The sequence below is a fragment of the Physeter macrocephalus genome, chromosome 4 (assembly GCF_002837175.3).
Source record: "Physeter macrocephalus isolate SW-GA chromosome 4, ASM283717v5, whole genome shotgun sequence".
Taxonomy (NCBI): Eukaryota; Metazoa; Chordata; class Mammalia; order Artiodactyla; family Physeteridae; genus Physeter; species Physeter macrocephalus.
The window spans coordinates 129,722,720-129,745,366 of NC_041217.1; the positions used below are offsets into that span (position 1 = coordinate 129,722,720).

Here is a 22,647-nt window from a genome sequence, read left to right on the forward strand (position 1 = left end):
AAGCAGAAACTAACACACCATTGTAAAGCAATTATACTCCAATAAAGATGTTAAAAAAAAATAGTAGCTTAAACAAGAAAAAAAGGAAAAAAAAAAAAGCACTTCAGTAAGAGAAAAGATAAATTAATCAACTTGTCAAATTCTTCTTCCCAGTCTGAATGCAACAGGTTCTTGCACAACAAACTATCATTCCCAGTATAACTGAGCATCCATTTTCCTGTTTTGCTTTGTATTCCAATCAGTGCTTCTGAAAGTTCTCACAAATGAGAGTATATTTGCAACAGTTTCACATGGCTGAGAAAAATTTTGTAATATTACATGTTATGAGTCAAATTGTGTGCCCTTAAATTCACATGTTGAAGTCATAATCCCCAACAGCTCAGAATGTGCTTTTATTTGGAAACAGGGTAACTTGATTACAGAGGTAATCTGTTACCCCTGTAATCATGCTTAAAAGGGGTCATTGGGATGGGTCCAAATACAATATGACTGGTGTCCTTATGGAAAGAGGAAATTTGGAGACACACACAGGGAGAATGCCATGCGAGTATCAAAGCAGAAAATGGGGTGATGCACCTACAAGCCAAAGAATGTCAAAAGAATACACACTGTGAAAATCTTGTTTAGAACATTAGGTATTCATTCTGCTGAAATGAAGGCAATAAAAAAAGTTTTAATGGAACTAATACATAACAATCTGCGGATTACATATAATATCTCTGGCCCCATTTACAGAATATCCAGACATGAAGAAGAATGATTAAAGTAGTCATTTTTGATAGTACCTGGCTTCCAGTCATATACAAACCATAATTTTGCATGTATTTTTAACTTTTGTCATTATGAAGGTATATGTGTCAATGTGGGAGGACAGAACATATTTCACTGAGCAGTTTGCTAGCTTGATTTACAACATTTAAATATGTAGATGTGTGGTATGTGGGTCTCCACTTGTGCTCAGGCCCCAGGTCCGATAATTGTTAGAGGTGGGCAGGACCCAGCAATGACAGAAGAAAGCTAGCCTGCAGCTATGAACAGAAGCCAAACCAACAGCTCTAACTTGCTCCTACTACAAACTAAAATGCCATCCTGGAAGCTTCATGTGAGGACCTGATGCAGTCCCTAGAGGGAGTGGCGAGTGCCTCACATGCTTTGCCTTCCTGGGCCATAGTCCCCAGGGCCCTACAAACCCATCCCAGTCCAGGGGTATATAGCCCTGTGGCCTCAGTGGGCACTCAGCTCTCACCAGGTTTCATACACCTAATATAGTTCACCGTTCCAAATGTCAGGGTGCATCATGAACTTGCATTTGGTTTCCTTGCAGTAACTCTTGCGGTGCCAACTTCAAGCAAACAGAGCAATCTTATAACTGCACTTCACTCCTGCGTTGGGAAAGGACTATGCAGTTTGACAAAAGGCTTTCAGAGCACTCCTCAATGCAGTGGTATTCCCCATGGCTATTATTTTGTTACGTCCTGCCTGTCCCCTTGTAGGGAGGTTTGGTTGCTTGTTGAGGGCTATAAGGATAGAGAAGGGAACCAGCATTCCATTTGGGAGTAAGTCTTAGGAAGAAAGGAACTCTTAGATAAGAAAGGGTAAGTGGTGGCAGCTGAGAAAGGAGAAAAAAGCAGGATACATTGCCAGTTTCTAAGGGAATGAGAGAAAAGGGTATCAAAATGCCAAACAGGATAAAGATGGAGCTGCAGAAGGCCCTGTAGGATTTCCAACTTTGATTGTATTTTTTTTGCAGCTCCCTCCAAGCAAACATGGCAACTGTACATTTCATGCTATTGCCGATTAACAGGATGCATAAATGGACAGCTAACATAAAACAGAGTGCCTGACATCAAAGGATACTTTTAGCTACGGTTGAGCATCCTTAAGGAACTTCAATACCCTTTCCGTAGATAGCAGCTCAGAAAAGCAGAATACTATCTTTGTATGAAATTAAAAACCATGAAAGATAGACTGGGTTCATCAGAAAGGTAGCAGCAAAGAAAGAATGAAAACTTCAAGTAAGGACATAAAAGGATTTTAAAATAATTTTGATACTAAAAAAAGGAACTCTGATGCAAATACAACAGGTAGAAAGTCAACAGCCCAGTGCTTAATAGCAAAGGCAGATTAGTGAACCACATTAATCAACCTAGGATACAGATTATCAACAACATTTGAAACTCAGATTAACAGGAACAAATAATGTACCAGAGTGGGAAGCATTTTTATAGCCAGTAACAAAAGTTTTCATCTTTGCTTAAATAAGACTTCAAAAGGATTCCACATATCAACCAATAAGTGAGTTCATCAAAAAAAAAAAAAAAGATTAACTTTAAGAAATGCAAGGCAGGGCTTCCCTGGTGGAGCAGTGGTTAGGAGTCTGCCTGCCAAAGCAGGGGACACGGGTGCGTGCCCTGGTCCGGGACGATCCCACATGCCGCGGAGCAACTGGGCCCTTGTGCCACGACTACTGAGCTTGCGCTCTAGAGCCTGCGAGCCACAACTACTGAGCCCACGTGCCACAACTACTGAAGCCCGCGAACCTAGAGCCCGTGCTCCGCAACAAGAGAAGCCACCGTAATGAGAGGACTGTGCACCGCAACGAAGAGTAGCCCCCGCTTGCTGCAACTAAAAAGAAAGCCCGCGCACAGCAACGAAGACCCAATGCAGCCAAAAATAAATAAATAAATAAATAAATTTATTTTTTTTTTAAAAAGAAAGGAATGCAAGGCACAGTGACCACACTTCTGATCTGTTTTAAGATGAATCAGCATTTTCTACCTGAGCAAGTAGAATGCAGTTAGCACTTGGGTGATTTTAAAGACTCTTTAACAGTTGCCTTTAATTGGCTGATGAAATAGCAGAACAGTGTGGCTGAAAGCCAATGTTTATTTTTACCCATTACCTGTTTTATTAATGGGATTGTGGGCCACTGGGCCTCCAGGAACACACAAATATATTAAAATATCCCACACTGTAATTAAAAGGCACAGAGAGGATTAGAGCAAATTAAGCGGCTGTTGTACTTGCCATTGGTTTAGTCAAGGCCAGGCATTTTGATGCTCTCATGGCAGAACCTGGCAAGTTTTACTTCAGAAATCTACAAAATATGGAATATATTTTCTTGCAGAGCAAGGGTTTTAATAAATGGGTCTCCCCCCCAAATAAAAATTATACATAAAGAAAAATATCCCAAGTGAATGCTCCTACAATGAAAGAAGAGATTCCCTTAGCCAGAAAAGGAAAAATGCATCAACAATAGTGTCAGTTAAAGAAACTGCATCTTGAGACTCTATTAATACGGGACTCAAAATGAATCAAACTTCCATGTAACTCTCATCCAGACACAGGGCTTTCTTCTCCTAGGTGAGTCAGAACTTCTGCCTGAGTTTTTTAAAGGGAATGAAAATAAGGTGATCACCCAACAGATGACCTGTTCAATAACTAAAGCAGCAGAAATATTTGCAGAAATGGAGAACAGAATCCTTTTAAGCAAAGACTAGAGTATAGGTTCCTAAGCCAGCACTGTTTCATTTTTTTGGTTTGATTTTACCAACTCCATTGTAACTAAATGTTAGCTTAATTTTAAAATAGTACATGTAAGTAGATGTTTTGCTTTGATTGCTCAGAATCAACATTACCATGCTTGAGATTACTGCCAGTGCTGGTCTCCTATGAATCTTCATATCAAAGAAAAAGCAAAATGGAATGAGGGCAGGGCAAAATGGAATGAAATCTGGAAACACAGTGTTTTGACCCAAGCAGAGGACAACATTGCCTTTGCCCTAGCAACTCTGGAAAAGCGCTTAAGAAAGACAAGAAAGAAGATATAAGTACTTACGAGGACCCTGGACTTGCAGTGGGAGGCGGGCCTGAAGAAATGAAAGAAAAACAAAAGAAACAGTCAGTCTGGGTTATTGGAGGGTGAACATCAGGACAGTCAAACCATTACGGACTAAAGTTCTCAGCCACCCCGAGGTGATATTTATTTTTCTGGAATTTATTATTTTGCTCCAGCTCCCCCAACCACCTCTATGAAAAAACATCCCAGTGAGACCGTGTCTATATCCCACAGTTCAGAGCCTGAAAAATGCTAAGACAGGGGCTAAAAAATGAGTCAGAGTAGGCATCCTCACGAGATGCAGCGAGTTTCAGTGGGAGGCTGAATGAGTAAGGACATTGATCGCAACAGCAGGCAGGGGTCTTTGATGGCAGCTGGACAGCAAAGGGGCCTGCGTGCTGGAAATCTTCCCAACTTCTCTGGACAAGGAACATTCCTGCTGAGAAGAATTCACTGATATGAGGTGACTTAGAATTGGGGCTGAGGTCAGACCTATCTGGACTCTGCTCCTGCCCTGCAGGTTACTGGCTGCGTGACCCTGAGCACAGTACTTAACTGCTGGGCCTTGGTTTACTTATTTCTAAAATGGGTACAAGAGGACCAGCTTCTGTGTTGCTGGGCACACCCAGGACCTCCTCACCCCCGTGGAGGCTGAGGGCCAAAGGCCATCCCCAGGAGGAAGCTGCTTACCGAACTTGACAAACAAGACTCCAGTGGTAGAAACCACCTTCTTGCCGTTCGTTGCCACGCACTGGAAGTAGCCCGTGTCTGTGGTGTCGAGGTTTCTAATCCGTAGCCGAGAGCCATAGTTGGTTGCCCGAAAGGAGATCCTCCGGGGCTCCTGGACCACAGGTGCATCATTTTTGAACCAGCGGATAGTGGGAGGCGGATTCCCAGAGACTTTGCAGTGCAGTTCTGCCGTCTGCCCCAGGGACGTGGTGATATTATTCATCGGTTCATCGAGGGTCAGGTAAGACTCTGTGCACAGGGAGAAGCAGGCAGGTGAGAGGGGCAGACTGCTGGAGAGTACCTCCAAGCAACCCAAACTCACTCTGTGTGCCCCAGACCACAGAGAGACTGAACAGGAGCGGCATGATGGAGACAGACAAGGGATGGTTGAAATCATCCCTTTACCGAGACCCTGTGACTACTAAACAATCACCCCTAGAGTCTGCTGCTTGGAAGGAAATTTGTTACTAACCATGGTATAAAACCCAAAGTTTTCAAATGACTATGTGGTACCCATGGATAAATGTACTTTCTCGGCCAAGACAAGATGAGCTTTTGTGTTTCAGAGTATAAAAAAAAAAATACATGCTCCGTGTTACAAACTCAAACAAAACAGTGAAAAAGAAAAAGAAGTAAAATTTACCTCATCCCAAAATGACATCCCTCTTAACATTCTGGCAAAGATCCTACCAGTTTGTCTACTTTTGATAAGAGAGAAAGTATGAAAAACTGGAAAAGTAGGAGCAATATATTTATATCCACGTGGCCCAACATTGGGAAGGATGCTGAAAATCTTCCTGTCAGTGATGATATAATAAGGGTTATGAAGGCCAGGTTGCTGGCAGACAAAGTGGTGAGGCAATGAAATTATTTCCATAATGCTACTCAAGTCAACTGCAACACACTACAATATATTATTCTATGCATTCAATTTTTAATTGAGATATAATTTATATTCTATGAAACGTATCAGTCTTAATTACACAGCCCCACGAGTCTTGACAAATGCATGTACCCGTGTAACCAATGCCCCTATCAAGACACAGAACAACAGAACATCATCAATATCCCAGAAAGTACCCCCAAGATCTTTAGTAGTGAATCCCTGCTCCACCCCCTCTACCTGGCAAAACTGTGAGAGGATTAAAATTAAATCAGGCAAGGCGTGGGAAGCATTTAAACTAGTATATGGCAAAAAGTAAGCACTCAAAAATATTAATCAATGTTCTATTATTTTTATAATAATAACAACTTCTGTGTAATGCCTTTTACTCGGTCTCCTGTTATCCTCTAATAACCCCGTGAGGTAGGAAAGGCACAGGAAGTATCATGATGCCCAGCTGCAGAGGAGACGTCTCAGAGATTAGCTGACTTGCCCTGTGGTCACACAGCAAGTTGTACATTGTGCCCAAAGCTTCTAGCACAAATGACTTTGGGTCCTCAGGCTCAGCCAAGCACCTAAGCAAAGTCCAACTGAGCCAAGCTGGTTAGTACAGTAGTAAGAACAGATAGACTCTAAGTCCCGCCATATGCTAGGGGCTTTACTTTAGTATTTACCTGCCCAATAACCCCACAAGGGAGGAGGAATTGTTATCGCTGCTCAACAATGAAGAGACCTAGGATCAGAGAGGTTAAGTGACTTGCCCAAGGCCACACAGCTGAGCCAAGAGCTGGTTCAGCTCTCTCTGGCTCCAAAACCTAGCTCTTTCCACCCCATCAGATTGCTTTGGTAGCCTGAGTCACACTGAGGAGTGGAGATAGAATTCAAACTTCTTCCTTAAAAAAGAGCTGGGGTTTACCCATATCCACACACCCACAGGGCTGTGATCTTCCCCTAACTCCAGCCAGGATTGTCTGGTTAATGGGTCTAACCTTTAGCTATGTGTTCTGGCTGGTGTTATGGTTTCCCTCCAGAAGCCAGGTACCTCACTGACCTGATATCCTCTGATAGGCCCTTCTCCTTGAGGCTACATCCTGTTTCCTGTCCTTTCTGTAGCATGGGTCCAGCTTTGAGTTGGAGGTGAAACAGGAGGGAAGGGGGCAGGGCACAACCTTTAAAAGAATGACATAGCCATAGGACATGACAAAAACTGGTTAGAAACAACTAGGTCCAAGATGGCAGAAGATTCGACTTCCAGTGGACCTTGAGCCTTATTATATGCTCATTGTAATATATTAGCATCTAAATGACACACCCACCAGTGCCATGACAGTTCTGAGGCTAACCATAAAAGGCCAAAAAAATGGGCGGTGCCCCAATTCCTGGAAATCCCTGCCCCTTCCCTGAAAATAGTTGGAATAATCCTCCCACTCATTAGCATATGAAATTACCCAGCCCATAAAAACTAACCACCCTATGTATCAGGTCCTCTCACCTTCTGAGACGGCCCACACTCTGTCGGTGAAGTCTGTTTCTCTCTAAATAAATCCACTTCTCACCTATCACTTTGTCTCTCACTGAAGTCTTTCTGTGACAAGACATCAAGAACCTGAGCTTCATTAAGTCCTGGAACCAGGTGTGTGATCTCAATTAAAAAACTGTGGGTTTCAAGTCCCAACCTGGGTTTGGCTGGGTTTGAGTCCTGGTGTGTGGGTTCGAGTCCCAATATGCGTTTAGGCTGGGTTCGAGTCCCAATCTGAGTTGCACGGTTTCAGAGGGGTCTCCACAGTGGCAAGAGGTGCCATCACTCAGGTACTCCCACAGCCTGGCTCCCTCTCCCAGATTTCTACCTTCTTTAAATATCAAAGCCAGCCAACATCAACCACACTCCCCAGAGGCCCGGACAACAGTGTCTAGGTGTGCATCTCAGGGGTTAACATGACTGTTGAGTTTTAGTCAAGAAAACAAAAGTCAATTCTACTTTATTTCTTTGGTTCTTCCCTCATAGGAAGTTGCTACTGAAATCCCAGCAAGCTTTTTGGCCAAGCCCTCATAGTGTAAAATATAAAAGGATGAGCTGGAACTTTAAACTGTTTCTTTTGCCTCCAAACCCCAGTTACTTTGCATGATACTACAATCACAGACACACAGTTCTTCAAATTTTTTCTTCTGGGAACATAAATTAGCCCAGAGACAGAGAGTTCTGTAACTGGGTGGAGTATTTCAAGTATTCTCTGAAGGTGTACTCAAATTTATTGACAACAAATTAGTACGGGTTGATCCACCAGATGAAATCAACCCTCACAAACTCTGAAGCTAGAATGTCTGAATTCACATCCTGGTTCTGCTACTTATCAGCTGTGTGACCTTGGGCAAGTTATTTAACCTCTCTGTGTCTCAAATTTTGTTACTTTTGAAATTAGTACAATAATTATATCTTCCTCATAGGGCTACTGTGAGGATTATATTAATACATGGAAAGTACTTTGAATAGGGTCTGGCACAGAGCAAACAGCATGTGAAAGTTTCTACTATTCTATTAGCTATTTTTTTCTTTTTTTTTTCCTCACAAATAACTTATGTCTAAAAATGGGGAATGATTATCCATCGAACTGACTGGTTTCCTGGCCATGTCCAGTCCTGACTTTACAGAACAGATCTGAGGGATGAGGCCACCTGCCCAAGATCACATAATTAACACACTGCAGGAGAGAGTGGTTAATTTGTCCACGAAGTTCTATATCATATCTACCTAAAACAAAAACAAGAGTTACAGGGCATCTTGAAATCAGTGTAATAGCTGGCTTAAACAGTGTTTCCAGGGAGAACAAAGGAAATGTAAACAAATCTTTGTGTCTACTGAACAAAGGAGCCTTGCCATAAACACAGGGAATTTGGTTCTAACTTTTTTTTTTTTTGCGGTACACGGGCCTCTCACTGTTGTGGCCTCTCCCGTTGCGGAGCACAGGCTCTGGACGCACAGGCTCAGCGGCCATGGCTCACGGGCCCAGCCGCTCCGCGGCATGTGGGGTCTTCCCGGACCGGGGCATGAACCCGTGTCCCCTGCATCAGCAGGCGGACTCTCAACCACTGCGCCACTAGGGAAGCCCCTGGAAATGACTTTTTAGATAATGACAACAAAGATATGATCTATGAAATAAATGATAAACTGGACTTTATTAAAATTAAAAATGTCTGTTCTGCAAAAGACAATATCAACAGAATGAGAAGACAAGCCACAGACTGGGAGAAAACATTTGCAAAAGACACATCTGATAAAGTACCAAAATATACAAAGAACTCTTAAAACTCAACCATAAGAAAGCAAACCCAATAAAAAATGGGCCAATACTTTAACAGATACCTCACCAAAGAAGAACAATGGCAAATAGACATATGAAAAGATGTTCCACATCATATGTCATCAGGGAAATGCAAATTAAAGCAATGAGTTACACTAAACACCCATTAGAATGATCAAAATCCAGAACATTAACATTACCAAATGCTGATGAAGACATGGAGCAACAGGAACTCTCTCTCATTGCTGGTGGGAATGCAAACTGTTACAGCTACTTTGGAAGATAGTTTGGCAGTTTCTTACAAAAATAAAAATACTCTTACCATATGATCCAGCAATCTCACTCCTTGGTATTTACCCAAAGTAGTTGAAAACTTATGTCCACACAAAACCCTTCACATGGATGTTTGTAGCTTTATTCACAGTTGCCAAAAGCTGGAAGCAAACAAGCTGTCCTTCAGTAGGTAAATGGATAAACTGTAGTATATCTAGACTATGGAATATTATTCAGTGCTAAAAGAAAATGAGCTATCAAGCCATGAAAACACATAAAGGAACCATAAATACATATTACTAAGTGAAAGAAGCCAATCTTAAAAGGCTACATATGGCATGATTCCAATTATAGAACATTCTGGAAAAAGTAAAACTTTAGACAGTAGAAATATCAATGGTTACCAGAGACTGGGGGGTGGGGGGGAATGAATGGGCAGAGCACAGAGGATTTTTAGGGCAGTGAAAATACTCTCTCTGATACTATAATGGTGGATACATGTCATTATACATTTGTCTAAATCCATGGAATGTACAACACAAGAGTGAGCTATAATGTAAACTATGAACTTTGGGTGATTATGATGTGTCAAGGTAATTTCACCAGTTTTAACAGTTTTAACTCTGGTGGGGAATGTTGATAATGGGAGAGATTATGCATGTGAAGGGGCAGGGTGTATACAAAAAAAATCTCTGTATCTTCCCTTCAATTTTGCTGTGAACCTAAAACTTCTCTAAAAGAAAATCTTTAAGGCTTCCCTGGTGGCGCAGTGGTTAAGAATCCATCTGCCAACGCAGGGGACATGGTTTCGAGCCCTGGTCCAGGAAGATCCCACATGCCGTGGAGCAACTAAGCCCGTGTGCCACAACTACTGAGCCTGTGCTCTAGAGCCCACGTGCCACAACTACTGAGTCCACATGCCACAACTACTGAAGCCCACACACCTAGAGCCCGTGATCTGCAACAAGAGAAGCCACCGCAGTGAGAAGCCCGTGCACCGCAACGAAGAGTAGCCCCCGCTCAACGCAGCTAAAAGAAAGCTCGCGTGCAGCAACGAAAACCTAATGCAGCCAAAAATAAATTTTAATTACTTAATTAATTAATGTAAAAAACAGTAATTCTTTAAAAAAATATATTTAAAAAAATTATTTTGGCTCCAGAGTCCTTGTTCCAGGACAGAAGTTCTCAAACCCCTTGGTTTCAGAACCCCCTATACACTCTTTAAAATATTGAGGACCCCCAAGAGAAAATTTTAAAATATTTGTTTACTAATTTATTTGAAAATAAAGGTAATCTCATTACTTGCTAACAAATATTGTCATGACAAATAACTATATTCCCCCCTGCACCCCCTGATACACATGTGAATAGTGAGAAGAGTGGCATTGTTTTCTACTGTTATTGATCTATCATTTGGCTTAAGAGCAGACAGCTGGACTCTCCTTTTTCTGCATTCAATCTTTTGAGATATGTTGTTTTGGTTGAAGTATACGAAGAAAATCTGGCTTCATACAGTTGGGAAAGAGAGGGGTATTTCTATAGCCTTCTCAGATAATTTAGGATAGCATTCTTTGATACTAAATCAAAATTCGACAAATCGTAGTTTCTTTTTTTTTTTGACATTTTAAAATTGAAGTATAGTTGATTTACAATGTTTCAGGTGTACAGCAAAGTGATTCAGTTATATATATATATTCTTTTTCAGTTTTTTCCATTATAGGTTATTATAAAATATTGAATGTAGTATGCTGTGTTATACAGTAAGTCCTGTTGTTTATTTTATATACAGTAGTGTGTATATGTTAATCCCATACTCCTAATTTATCCCTCCCCCCCTTCCCTTTTGGTAACCATAAGTTTGTGAGTCTATTTCTGTTTTGTACATAAGTTCATTTGTATCATTTTTTTAGATTCCACATATAAGTGATATCATATGATATTTATCTTACTCTGTCTGTCTTACTTCACTTAGTATGATAATCTCTAGGTTCATCCATGTTACTGCAGATGGCGTTATTTCGTTCCTTTTTATGGCTGAGTAATATTCCATTGTACATATATTCCACATCTTTATCCATCATCTGTCAGTGGATATTTAGGTCGCTTCTATGTCTTGGCTATTGTAAAAAGTGCTTCTATGAACATTGGGGTGCATGTATCTTTTCCAGATATAGGCCCAAGAGTGGGATTGCTGGATCATATTGTAACTCTATTTTTTGTTTTTTAAGGAACCTCCGCACTGTTTTCCATAGCGGCTGCACCAGTACATTCCCATCAACAGTGCAGGAGGGTTCCCTTTTCTCCACACCCTCTCCGGCAGACAAATGGCAGTTTCTTAAAGAACAGTTGTGATGTGAAATCTGAAACCATACCAGTGAATTTTTCATAATCTGTTATATTAAAATGGATTGATTTATCTTGCACGTTAAACAGATCTTTTACCCACGTATGATTTTTTAACACCATGCCCTGTTCATTTAGAAAACATTGGTTCACCGAGTAACATAGATCTTCCAGATATGAACACATTTAATCATGTCATATAGAAAAATCACATTCATTAGTATCACCATCTATCTCATTAGTAAAGATTGGGAAACTGTCAAACTCCTGGTGGTGGCTAAAATTTTTCCAAATTTTAAATTTTTGCTGGAAAGCTCAAATTTTATTATTGGCAACTAATACTATCTCCTGTTTCCTTCAAGCGTCAGGCTCGTTTTGTTTATTTTCAAGAATAACTAACCATAGTTTGATTGTCATTCTTTCAAGTAATAAATTGCTTTTCTTTGTGACAACCAGAGTGTTTCACCAGTCAGCACGACTGCTTATGTATACTTCCCATTTTGCCATAAAAAATATTAAAAAAGACATGTACCTCATAGGTCAAGATTTAGTTAATAATTTTTGCTGCTTCATCAAAGATATTCTTAAGTACAATTGGCTTTTCTTTTTTTTAAATTGAAGTATAGTTGATGTACAACATTATATAAGTTACAGGTGTACAATATAGTGATTCACAATTTCGGCTTTTTTTTTTCTAAACTATAAGTGTATGGTGGTAGAGAATACAGTAACTTCTAGTACAGTTTAGTACAGTTTGTTACCACTGTTTTGACTCATGCTAAGGTCCCAGAATTTTTACCTACCATTGCTTTTACACAATCAAGATGGGTAAACTGCAGTTCAGAGAACTTAAAGACCTATCCTAGACCTGTCCCAACTAATAAAAGCTAAAGCCAGGATTTGGACTCCAAGCTCAATGCTCTTTCCATCACACTCCACAGCTGCCCTCTGCCTCCCCTATGGGTCTTGGACCAGTGTGAGGTTCTCCGAACAAAATGATTTAGCTCAAGCCCTGAATACCATAAGCTAGGCTTGCATGGTCTGTTTTCTATTTCTGAATAAGCAACTTGGGATTTGGGGGCAATCCTAAGTGATTTTGGTAGATCTGGGCAAAAGTTTGGGACTCTGAATAAAAAAAAAGATATTTATGCTTTTTAAAATGTATGAAAAGAAAATGCCAGGATTCTTTCAGTACCACCATTTCCTCCATTACCCACAGAAAGTGATGATCACAGCTAACATTTTTCTGAGCATTTACAAGGTTCCAGGCACCATTCTAAGCACCTTGTACACATTAACTTATTTAATCTTGAAAACAGTCCTGAGGTAGACACTATTCTTACCCTTTTTTCAGAGATAAGGAAATGAGACACAGAGAGGTTAAGTAATTGCCCAAAGTCATGCAGTTAGAAAGTAGCAGAGCCAGGACCCAAACCCAGACCTTTGGACACAAGAGACCGTTATATTAGCCAATGCACCGTTTCCCAGTAAACCCACACTTTAGTCTTTCATTGTTTCCTATTACCCCTGACCAGGACTATGGAAGAGTCTTGCCCTTTTTATGAGTCCATCCAGCACGAGACAATACCCACTGGTACTGAGAACAGCTAATCACTACCAGTTTCTTATGATGTAAGTGGAAGTCATCACGGAGAAGGAGCTTTTTAAATACACCACAGGCATTGTTCATCCTGACGCTTAATCAACTTACAAAGTGAACTGCGAGGGCTTCCCTTCCCTGGTGGCGCAGTGGTTGAGAGTCTGCCTGCCGATGCAGGGGACACGGGTTCGTGCCCCGGTCTGGGAAGATCCCACGTGCCGCGGAGCGGCTGGGCCCGTGAGCCATGGCCGCTGAGCCTGCGCGTCCGGAGCCTGTGCTCCGCAACGGGAGAGGCCACAACAGTGAGAGGCCCGCGTACAGAAAAAAAAAAAAAAAAAAGAAAAAAAAAGGGAACTGCGAGAAAAAAGAAGGTAGTTTATGAGCTCTCTGGGAATTGAGACTCTATTTCCTCCTTTTCGTAGTCCCCCCAGCACTCCATGTGTTATTTGGTGAACTTCGTAGGCATTTAATAAATGCTGGTTGGTTAAGTAAATGGAGGGCTCAAGTGTATTTCAGGCAAATGAGCTTTGGAGACACCCCATTTATTACTTACCCATTTGACAAGACGTCACATTCACAAATCCCTCCCAACATTTTTTACTTAATTTTCAAAGTGCCCTCCCCTTCCCCCCAGGGAGGGAGGCAGGGCCAAGAGTTATACTGCCATTCTGACAGGTGAGAGAAACCCAGATATAAAAAGTTTAACAGTCCTTTGCCATGGCAACCCAGCCAGTCAGCCAGGGAGCCAGTCACAATTAGGCTCAGGGCCTGCATCTCAGTATCAAAGAGGCACATGCCAAATCCTAGTCCCCTTCAGGACCGATCCTATTCAGAAGAGGGAGGAGGTTCCCAACATGAAATAAAATGCTTAGCTAAACATAAAGGAAGGCTGCCAAACATGGTTAGGTCATCGCGTTTGACTTTGAGAGAACATTCTGTTCATGCTATCAACCTGCATTCACTTTCAGCACACTTCACCATAAATATTTCTGACTCACTATCTCAGGAAATATTTTTTATCTTAATAAACTCAATGCAAAACATAATCTAAATCGGCTTGCACATTCTTGAGTCAGAGCCACAAGCTGTATTTAATAAAAATCAGTGGAAATAGCAGGGGACTTCTGAATAACCGCAGTTCGTTATCTGACATGAGGCTGCTGGGAAGTTCCGAACACACGGAGAGCAGGAGGTCGGTAAGCTGAAGGTATGGAGAGAGCCAGAGACCACCGGATGACCCCACTTGGTGGATCTCAGTTTCCACTGATGAGCTTCACTAGAGGCGCTATTCGTGACAATGAAATGCGGCATGGTAATGAAGAACATGGCTCTGGAGTTGGACTGCTTGGCCCCATGTCTGAGTACCACCTTTCACTTGCTGTTTTTTTAACCTCCATTAGCCTCAGTTTCCTCAACTGTAAAATGGGGCTAATAACTCTAGTTACCCTAAAGTGTCGCTATGGAGGTTAAATGAGACCATCCTTCTCTGAAACATCAAAAACATTCACCACAGGGAGCTAGAGCCAGAGATTCTCAACCCTCATGGAACATCACTATCACCTAAGGAATAATAATAAAAAAAACTCCACTGACACCTGGGTCTGACCCCTAGAAATTCACATTTAATTGATCCTGGGTGGAGTTCAGGTATAAGCATTTTTTTAGATGCTCCCCGAATGATTCTCCTCAGCAGGCAATGTAAATGTAGAACACTTGGCTAGAGCAATTATAGCTACCACTTTCTGACCACTGATTCTTACCTGGCTTCCTGCTAAGCCCTGTTTTTACCGCTCAAAATCTCCAGGAAGATGCTCCACTACATTCCTCATTGTCCAGAAGAAGAAACCAGCGCTGAGACATTAAGCACGTTGCCTAAGGTCACATGACTGATCAAGAGTGAAACCACATCTCCAACCAAGACTTGCTTTCAACTGGCCAGTCTTCAAGCCTACGTCTTCAGTCAGGGAAAGAGATGGCTCGATGAAGATAAACATTTTCTGGCTGAACACAGCTGCTGTAGACCAGGGGGCATGATGGTTAAAAGTAAAAAAAAAAACCCAGCAAAGCCAACACTCACATTTTCTTAAAAGTTCAAGTACTGATGCATCAAGCTGAGCTCAGCCTTGTGACCTCTGAGTAACAAGGGTAGGTTTAAAGAGTGTCCATAGCTACAGTGAACCAGGTACCTTTAAAAAGCAATAGCAGTAAGTGGGGCCATTATCTCAGAATAAAGAAGAGGACTCTAAGTGGAATAAATTAAGCTTATGACAAACAAACAAACAAAAAGCATGTCCAGTAGCACCAAAGACAACAAATGGTCAACGAAGCAGCTCCTTTTGGGGGAGGAAACTCACATACATCAGAAATGGTTCTGCAAATGTGCGCTTAGAGCAAACCTCCTGTAAATCTGGACTAACGGAAAAGAGAGCCACCTTTATAGGTTCTTCCTTAGGAAGCACAGAAACTACACCTAGCGTTTCAAAAAAGTTTAAGAAAACTTTGCTACTATTTAGAGGCTTGTTTTAAAGAATAGGTCATTTTTACAAGTAGGCCAATTGTATGTAAATAGACCCTTAAAAGCTCAGGGAAACTACATTTTCCTCTTAAGTAGTTAAGATTTACAAAGAATGAGAGTGGCTGGCCTCCAGGCTTTAGATTACTTTGTGTCCCAGCTATAATTAATAAAGGTAGGAGGAGAGGGGAATAAACATGTGCTGAACACTGATTCTATCAGGCACTTTACATATATTACTGTATTTTATCCTTTCCAAAACCCTGTCATGTCTGTAGGTTTTTCTAGCCTCACTTAAGGAAGACACAAAGGCTTATAGAGGTTTTAACATAACTAGGTCAAGGCTGGGATTGGACCCCCACTTTCAACTTGTCCCATCTCAATTTACTGTTTTATACCCTAGTATCATTAAGAACTTCTTCCACTATCAACTCACCTGAATCCATCTGGATGGTACCTCCTTGTCATGCAAAAATGCTGTGATCGTTACCTTCCCTCATTTTTACTCCTGGAGCAGGTTATCTAATGGGATCATTGGCAACTGCCAACGAAGTTACTCTAGCGACTTTTTTTTTTTGGTTATAAACTTTTGTGGACTTTGGTGGTTCATCTGAGTATCCATTCTATTTGACCGCAATGTTTGAACCATTTTTATTATTTGGGGGTATCATTTTATTACTTCATGTTGATCCTGTGTGCATATTTCATTTAAATTTGGAAATAATATGAATACTTAGAAATGATGAGCAGAAACACACTTAACCATAAGAACAATGACTTGATTTTGATATGATTAACCTCTTCTAACTGAAATTCACAAGGATACAAGGTTTCTGGCTTGAGAACTGGTCCCTGCATCTTAGAGAAATAGTCCCAATCTTGTTTCTGACTCCCCAGGTCTTCATCCATTCCAACTGTAACATGGTCATTTTTTTTAAACTAACCGGCCTCTCCTGTCCCTCCTGCCCCGCCACCCATTTTCAGCTGAATGCTAGGATGGTAAGTAAATTCACAGGCCTAAGAATTCTTCAGGTACAGGGTAGATCTACATCCCAAGGCATCACTAGCAGCTTCTCCCAGCCCTCCGAAACCAAACCAAATAATACCAGCAAAACCACCAGCTATGACCTCATTTCACTATAACTTAGTAAGGCTCCAACTGAAAAACAACAAAAAGGAAAACTTTTGACTCTTGGGCTCGGGCCCATTGCAAAGGCAACGGATGCACTTTCAGCCCTGCTAGGGAGGCCTGTGTGAGGAAGAACCAAGCCACATTCAGGGCCTTCCGAGACCGAGTCACTGTGTATGTTCACTGTCGTGCTGTGAAGAGCAGCTTGGCCAGTCAGAACAAATTCTCAAGCATTCAATGGCTCTAAGTAGAGCCTGAGCGGTTTTCCAAAAAAAAGGTTGCCATTCTGGCCAAGGAATTTCTCTTCCTATAGGGACCGCACAGCTATACCCTCTCAGTTTCCTAAAGTCACGTCTTGACTGAACAGGACCCGAGTCCCTTTGTGTGTCAGTCAGCCTTCCAACTCCATTCCACAAAGGCCAATATCCCAGTCTCAGGTTTCCCCAGAAAATAAGCTTCAGGGAACATGAAAGGGCACACAAACCACGCTTTCCTCCCATCTTCATTCACTGTCCAGGATTTATGTTTCAAATTTTGAAAGCATCTGCTGACCTAACCACATCTCAGATCTCCTGTTAGCAGGGCAGTGCATCAGAGAAGTTCTTGTCACCCGAATGTCCTCTGTTCTGAATGGAGTGGTTTTGCCCTTAAATTTGGAGCCAGATTCCTCAAACATTAGAGATAATTGGCTCTACCGCTTTTTCGAGAAACCAGAAAAGTACTAAGCCATCTGGAATGAAAACTGAAGTGGGTAATATTTTCTTAGTAGCAAGTGGCAACAATCAAACACATAAGACTGAACACTGGGGATCGGATTTTTCATTGTTATAAGCACCTTAAATCAAGCACCGGTTTGCTCTGGATAGATGTAGAAAATGTTTGATGTCTAAATGAACCAATGGATTTAAGTGCCTGTGCTCAGAGATGTCTCCGCCTGGCTATAGAATCAAACAGTGAAAGTAACAATCATGATCCAGTGTGATCTGAGTATGTTTAGCGTGACAGAGGACCACAAAAGAGGGAAACGTAACCTGCTTTCTGGGACAGAGGTGTCAGAGAAGAGTTTCCAAAGGAGGTGATGCTTAGTAATAGGTAAGATTTTTTAAAAGGAAGAGATATGGTCCCTGCCCTTCAGGAGCCCCTTAAGATCCTGAAGGAAGGAAGAGGGACAAGTCAGACTGAGCGTAAAAGCTAAGTGTGTGGTCAAGACAGTGGTGCTGAAGGCGTTCGGGAGAGAGGGGAGGTGAGATTAAAATGGGCTGGCTGTGGGAACTGTGTGACTGTGGCAGAGGGGCACGATGGTCCCCTGCGTTTTTGTCAGGCAGAGTGGATAGGGAGAGAAACTCCAGATTTCCTGTCCTGTTGCTGGGAATCTGCAAGCATTTGGGGGAGGGAAGGAGTCCAGAGAAGGGGAAAACAGAACAAAAATAAGCAAACACTTATGAAACACCTGTGTAGGTACTAGGGAGGTACCCATCCCATCTCTCCTGGACTTCACAGAGTATTGATGGCAAAGAGACTGATAAAAATAATTGGAACAAGGGAAGATGCCAGAAAAAATGCTGTGGTCTGCTCTGGAGGGAGGTGAGCACATCCAGCTGTAGAAATCACAATGAAAGGATTACCCCAAAAGATGAGTATTTAGCTCCCCCTTCTATTTCTTTGCTATTAAAAAATAATGCTTCAGTGTACAGCTTTATGTTTAAATCTTTTCCCCCTTTGTACTATTTCCATAAGTTACACTTCTATAAATGTACACTCTTTCTTGGCAGGGCCCAAATGTGAGCCTTTTTTTTTTGTCTATTCTTCCAGAGTGCCTAACATATGACCCAGCACATAAAAAATTTCGTGATAAAATGACACACTGACCCTACCTGCTTGCTTAGACTAACTCCTAGGCCACCAGTCCATGATTAGCAAACCTTGTGAGTGACTGTGCCTAGGAATGGGATAATAGTTGGAAAGGATGTAGCTGTCAGTGGGGTCAGAAACTAGCAGTTGCCGGGAAACCATGGCTCCAGACTCAAATGCAAGCTCCTTGAGGCCAGGGATAAAGCATCCTTTCACATCTCCAATATGTGAAGAAGTAGAAAGCAGAGATGCAGAAACATCTGCAAATCCACTGACACTCCTCTCATCAAAAGGTAGAGTCTGTGTCTCCATTCCTTGTCCCTGGTGCGGCCTCTGTGACTGTTTTGATGAATAGAATGTTGTAGATGTGACGCGTGTGAGTGACTTCTGAGGCCAGGTTAGAAAAGGCTATATAGTTTCTGCTAGTCTCTCTTGGGGTAGTTCCTCTGGGAGCCTTCAGCTGCCACGTAAGAAGTCCAGTAACTCTGAGGCCACCATGTGGAGAGTTCATGGAGAGAGAGAAAGAGCCCCTTGGAGCCCCAGCTGTTCCAACCACCAGCTGTTTAAATCCTCTCAGTCCAGACACCAGACATGAGAATGACAAAGCCTTCAAGGTAACCCCAGCCCCAGGTACCATCTGACTGCGACCACTAGAGAGACCCTGAACAAGAACCAGCTACGGAGCCCAGTCAACGCCCAGAACCATGAGAGATATTAAAAATAAGTGATGGCTGTTGGAAGGCATTAATTTTAGATTGGTTTTTTACCCAGCAATAGATAACTGATACACAGTCCCCACTTGAGATTCTAAGGAGTGAAATAAATTCTCCAGGATAGCAGATGTCTATTGTAGACCTGCCTTGTGACAGAGACCGGGCTAGGAAGTGAAGGTAATGATTCATACACAGCTCCTGCTTTCAAGGGGCTTCCAAGGGAGATAGGAGATGAACACAGATTATTACAGATATTTAAAAAGAGAGCTATAAGAGAGGCAGAGAATACGCGACAGGAGTATACTCTGAGAGAGTCCTGGATGAATTTGCTCTGATGATAGGCTAGCAAAGGTAGCCAGGTGCCCTTCAGATGGGAAACCCCATGGAATGAAGTGAAAATAAGTGTATAGAATTTCGATCCTACCACACAGTCAGTTCGTTGAACACAGAAAGCATGATCCCATGACCTGCCATATAGTAGGAGCTTGTGCATTATGTATTTGTTGGATGGATAGATGGATGGCACCAGGGGACCAGCCTAGAAAGAGCACTGGCCTGAGAACTGGAGGTCCAGGCTCAAGTCTTGGCTGTGTGATCCTGGGTAAATCACTTCACATTTATAGTCTTCAGTTTCCCCATCTGTCTAATGAGAGGATAGGACTGAGAGATCTCTGAGATTCATTTCCAATTCAAACCTTCAAGGTCATGAAAGAGAAAGTATGAACATTCACCTATTTGTTCACTTGGCCATCTCTGTAATCAAACAAACACATGCTTGAGAGAGTCAAACCATCTTTGTTAAGACTCTGCATGTAGTAGAAGCTAGCTCAAGCTAGTTTAAGAGGGTGAGGAGGGACTAGTGAGGTGGACAGGGAATTTAACATAGGATGCAAGGGTTTTTTTGTGGAATTATGACAAGGAGTCCAGAGGAACAGGAACCAAGACTGGAAAGCTGCTGGGAACCAGGTCAACACTCTCCCTCCCACCACCAGTCTCTGGTTTTCTCTATGAATCTGCTTAAATCTCCTCTCTTTTGCAAATCGGCTTTCTTGGCTTCTCTACACACAGAGCAGAAGGTTATTTCATGGCCCCCAAGTTAATCTCATGGCCCTACTACCAACAACTCACAAACACTGATTGGTTGTCTCTGAATCCCAATTCCAAACTCTCTGGAAATAGACCCTGTTGGCCTAACCTGGGTCAAGTGTCTTCTCCCTGATCCAATCAACTCTCCCCAGAGAGGTGGTTTACATAATATAAACATGGCTGCCAAAGGCCCATCACAGTGGGTCCAGGGGGCAGTTTTCACACAATGGGGGAGTTATTGTAAAGCAGGCAGCCTCCTTCAGAGATGTCTATTACAAAGTCCAAAAGAATGAAAGAACCATTGTATAGATTATCAATAAGGTTGAAAATTCTCTAACTTGAGCTCCCTCTTCATATGCACTGATATCCTTTCCAAAGCCACTTCAGAAACTCTGATGAATTTCATGAAAAAACAGTTACTTTTCACCCTCACCTAGGCCCTGCATAATTGTCATTATTTTCTAGCACCTTTAGGATGATCCTGTGAACATTACGGCAATGCCAGCTCATAAGACCTTCAGACTCGGGGTTGCCAGGGCCTCCTTTCTCACCACTTTATCAAAAGATGTGATTTGAACAACATAAACAAAATCTCCTCTGAACTTCCATGCCAATTACTGCAAGCTATTGAGGATCTGAGTATCACTTTAGGGGTGGAGTCAAGATGGCAGACTAGGAGGACACGGAATTCGCACCTCTGCACAACTAGTGCACCTACCAGGCACCAGTGGGGTACCACGGACACCTAAGGGGATGGGAGGAACCCCCAGTGACTGGTAGGACATGGGGTGTGGGGGGTAGTGAGGGGGAAGGAGAAGTGGAGGCAGGACAGGACCGGCGCCCCTGAGGGGCGGCTGGGGGAGGGAAAGGGATCCTGTGCCCCGAGGGGGACGGGGGGGCCCACAGGGAGGGCAGAGGATCAAAAGGGAGCATGGCCAGGTTTCCCGTGCCCACTTGGGTCCCCAGGAGCCTGCTGAGATCCCGGGCCTGATTCTCTGCCCACCGAGGCCCTCTCCAGCTGGGAGGGTCCTGCAGGAGTGGGAGGGAGGGAAGGCGGAGCAAAAGTAAAGGCCGGACCTCTGGGACCGGCACCCCTGAGGGGTGGCTGGGGGAGGGGAGGAGTTCCTACACCCATCAGGACCCACCCACGGTTAGGGGTCCAGCGGCAAGGGGGGGAGACTCCCCGGGGGGGGGGGGTGCGGAGGCCAGCAGTGAAAGGGGAGACCCTCAGGAGTGCAGAGGAATGGAAGGGAGCAACAAGTGCTTCCCCTGCCCACTTGGGCACCAGGGAGCCTCTTGGGCTCCCGGGCCTAATCCTCTGCCCTCAGAGCCTCCCTCTTGCTGTGCAGAGCTCAAGCCCCGCCCCTACACCCCCACCCAGGTCCCTACGTCTACACTCAGAGACCCCCTGCAACCGCGATGGGCCTAAACCCCACCCACACACCCTCACCCAGGGCCCTACCTCCAAACTCCTGGAACTCCACACGCTCAGAGGCCCCCATCTGGACGTACTGCCTCTCCCCTTGCAGGTCCTAAGCCCAGGCTCCGCCCCACACTTGAACCTCACCCCGCCTAGACCCCACCCCCAAGGACTTTTCCTGTGTCCTGCGCCTAGGCCCCGCCCCATGCTTAAACGTCATTTCATTTTATTCTTTATACTTTGTTATTGTTCTGCTCCTTTTGACTTGTTTCCCCCCCTCCTTTTCTTTCTTTTTTCTGTTGTGGTTCTGTTTTACCTTGTTGCAACTGTTTCAGTTATATTTTTATTTTTCCTAATATATTTTTTATGTTTCTAATTTTATTTTATTTTATTTTTTATTCTTTGTTATTGTACTGATCCTTTTTTTCTTGTTTTTACCACACCGCACAGCTTGCAAGATCTTGGTTCCCAGGCTAGAGGTCAGGACTGAGCTCCTGTAATGGGAGCTCTGAGTCCAAACTGCTGGACTAACAGAGAACCTCAGACCCCCAGTGAGGCCCCCTGGAGGTCCTCATCTCGGCACCAAGACCCAGATCAACACAACCACATGCAAATTTCAGTGGTCTCAGGCCAAACAACCAGTAAGACAGGAATACAAATACCGCCCCACCCATCAAAAAAAAAGAAATGACAAAAAAATATGTTACAGATGAAGGAGCAAGGTAAAACCTATAAGACCAAATAAATGAAGATGAAATAGGCAACCTACCTGAAAAAAAATTCAGTTATGACAGTAAAGATGAACCGAAATCTTGGAAATAGAATGGAGAAAATACAAGAAACATTTAACAAGGACCTAGAAGAACTGAAGAGCAAACAGACAATGATGAACAACACAATAAATGAAATTAAAAATTCTGTAGAAGGAATCAATAGCAGAATAACTGAGGCAGAAGAACGGATAAGTGACC

The 22,647-nt window shown here is 42.8% G+C and overlaps 1 protein-coding gene across 3 annotated transcripts in view; it reads right to left on the reverse strand.

The window, feature by feature from the left end:
* The window catches only part of ROR1 (receptor tyrosine kinase like orphan receptor 1), a 394,945-nt gene that overhangs the window by 122,204 nt on the left and 250,094 nt on the right, over positions 1-22,647 (reverse strand). For all 3 annotated transcript variants that reach the window (XM_007127921.4, XM_055084564.1, XM_055084563.1), the window contains 2 exons: positions 4,529-4,816; positions 3,839-3,869 (listed from right to left, as the gene is read on the reverse strand). In XM_007127921.4, the coding sequence (XP_007127983.2) occupies positions 3,839-3,869; positions 4,529-4,816 (319 nt within the window). The remainder of the gene's footprint in view (positions 1-3,838; positions 3,870-4,528; positions 4,817-22,647) is intronic.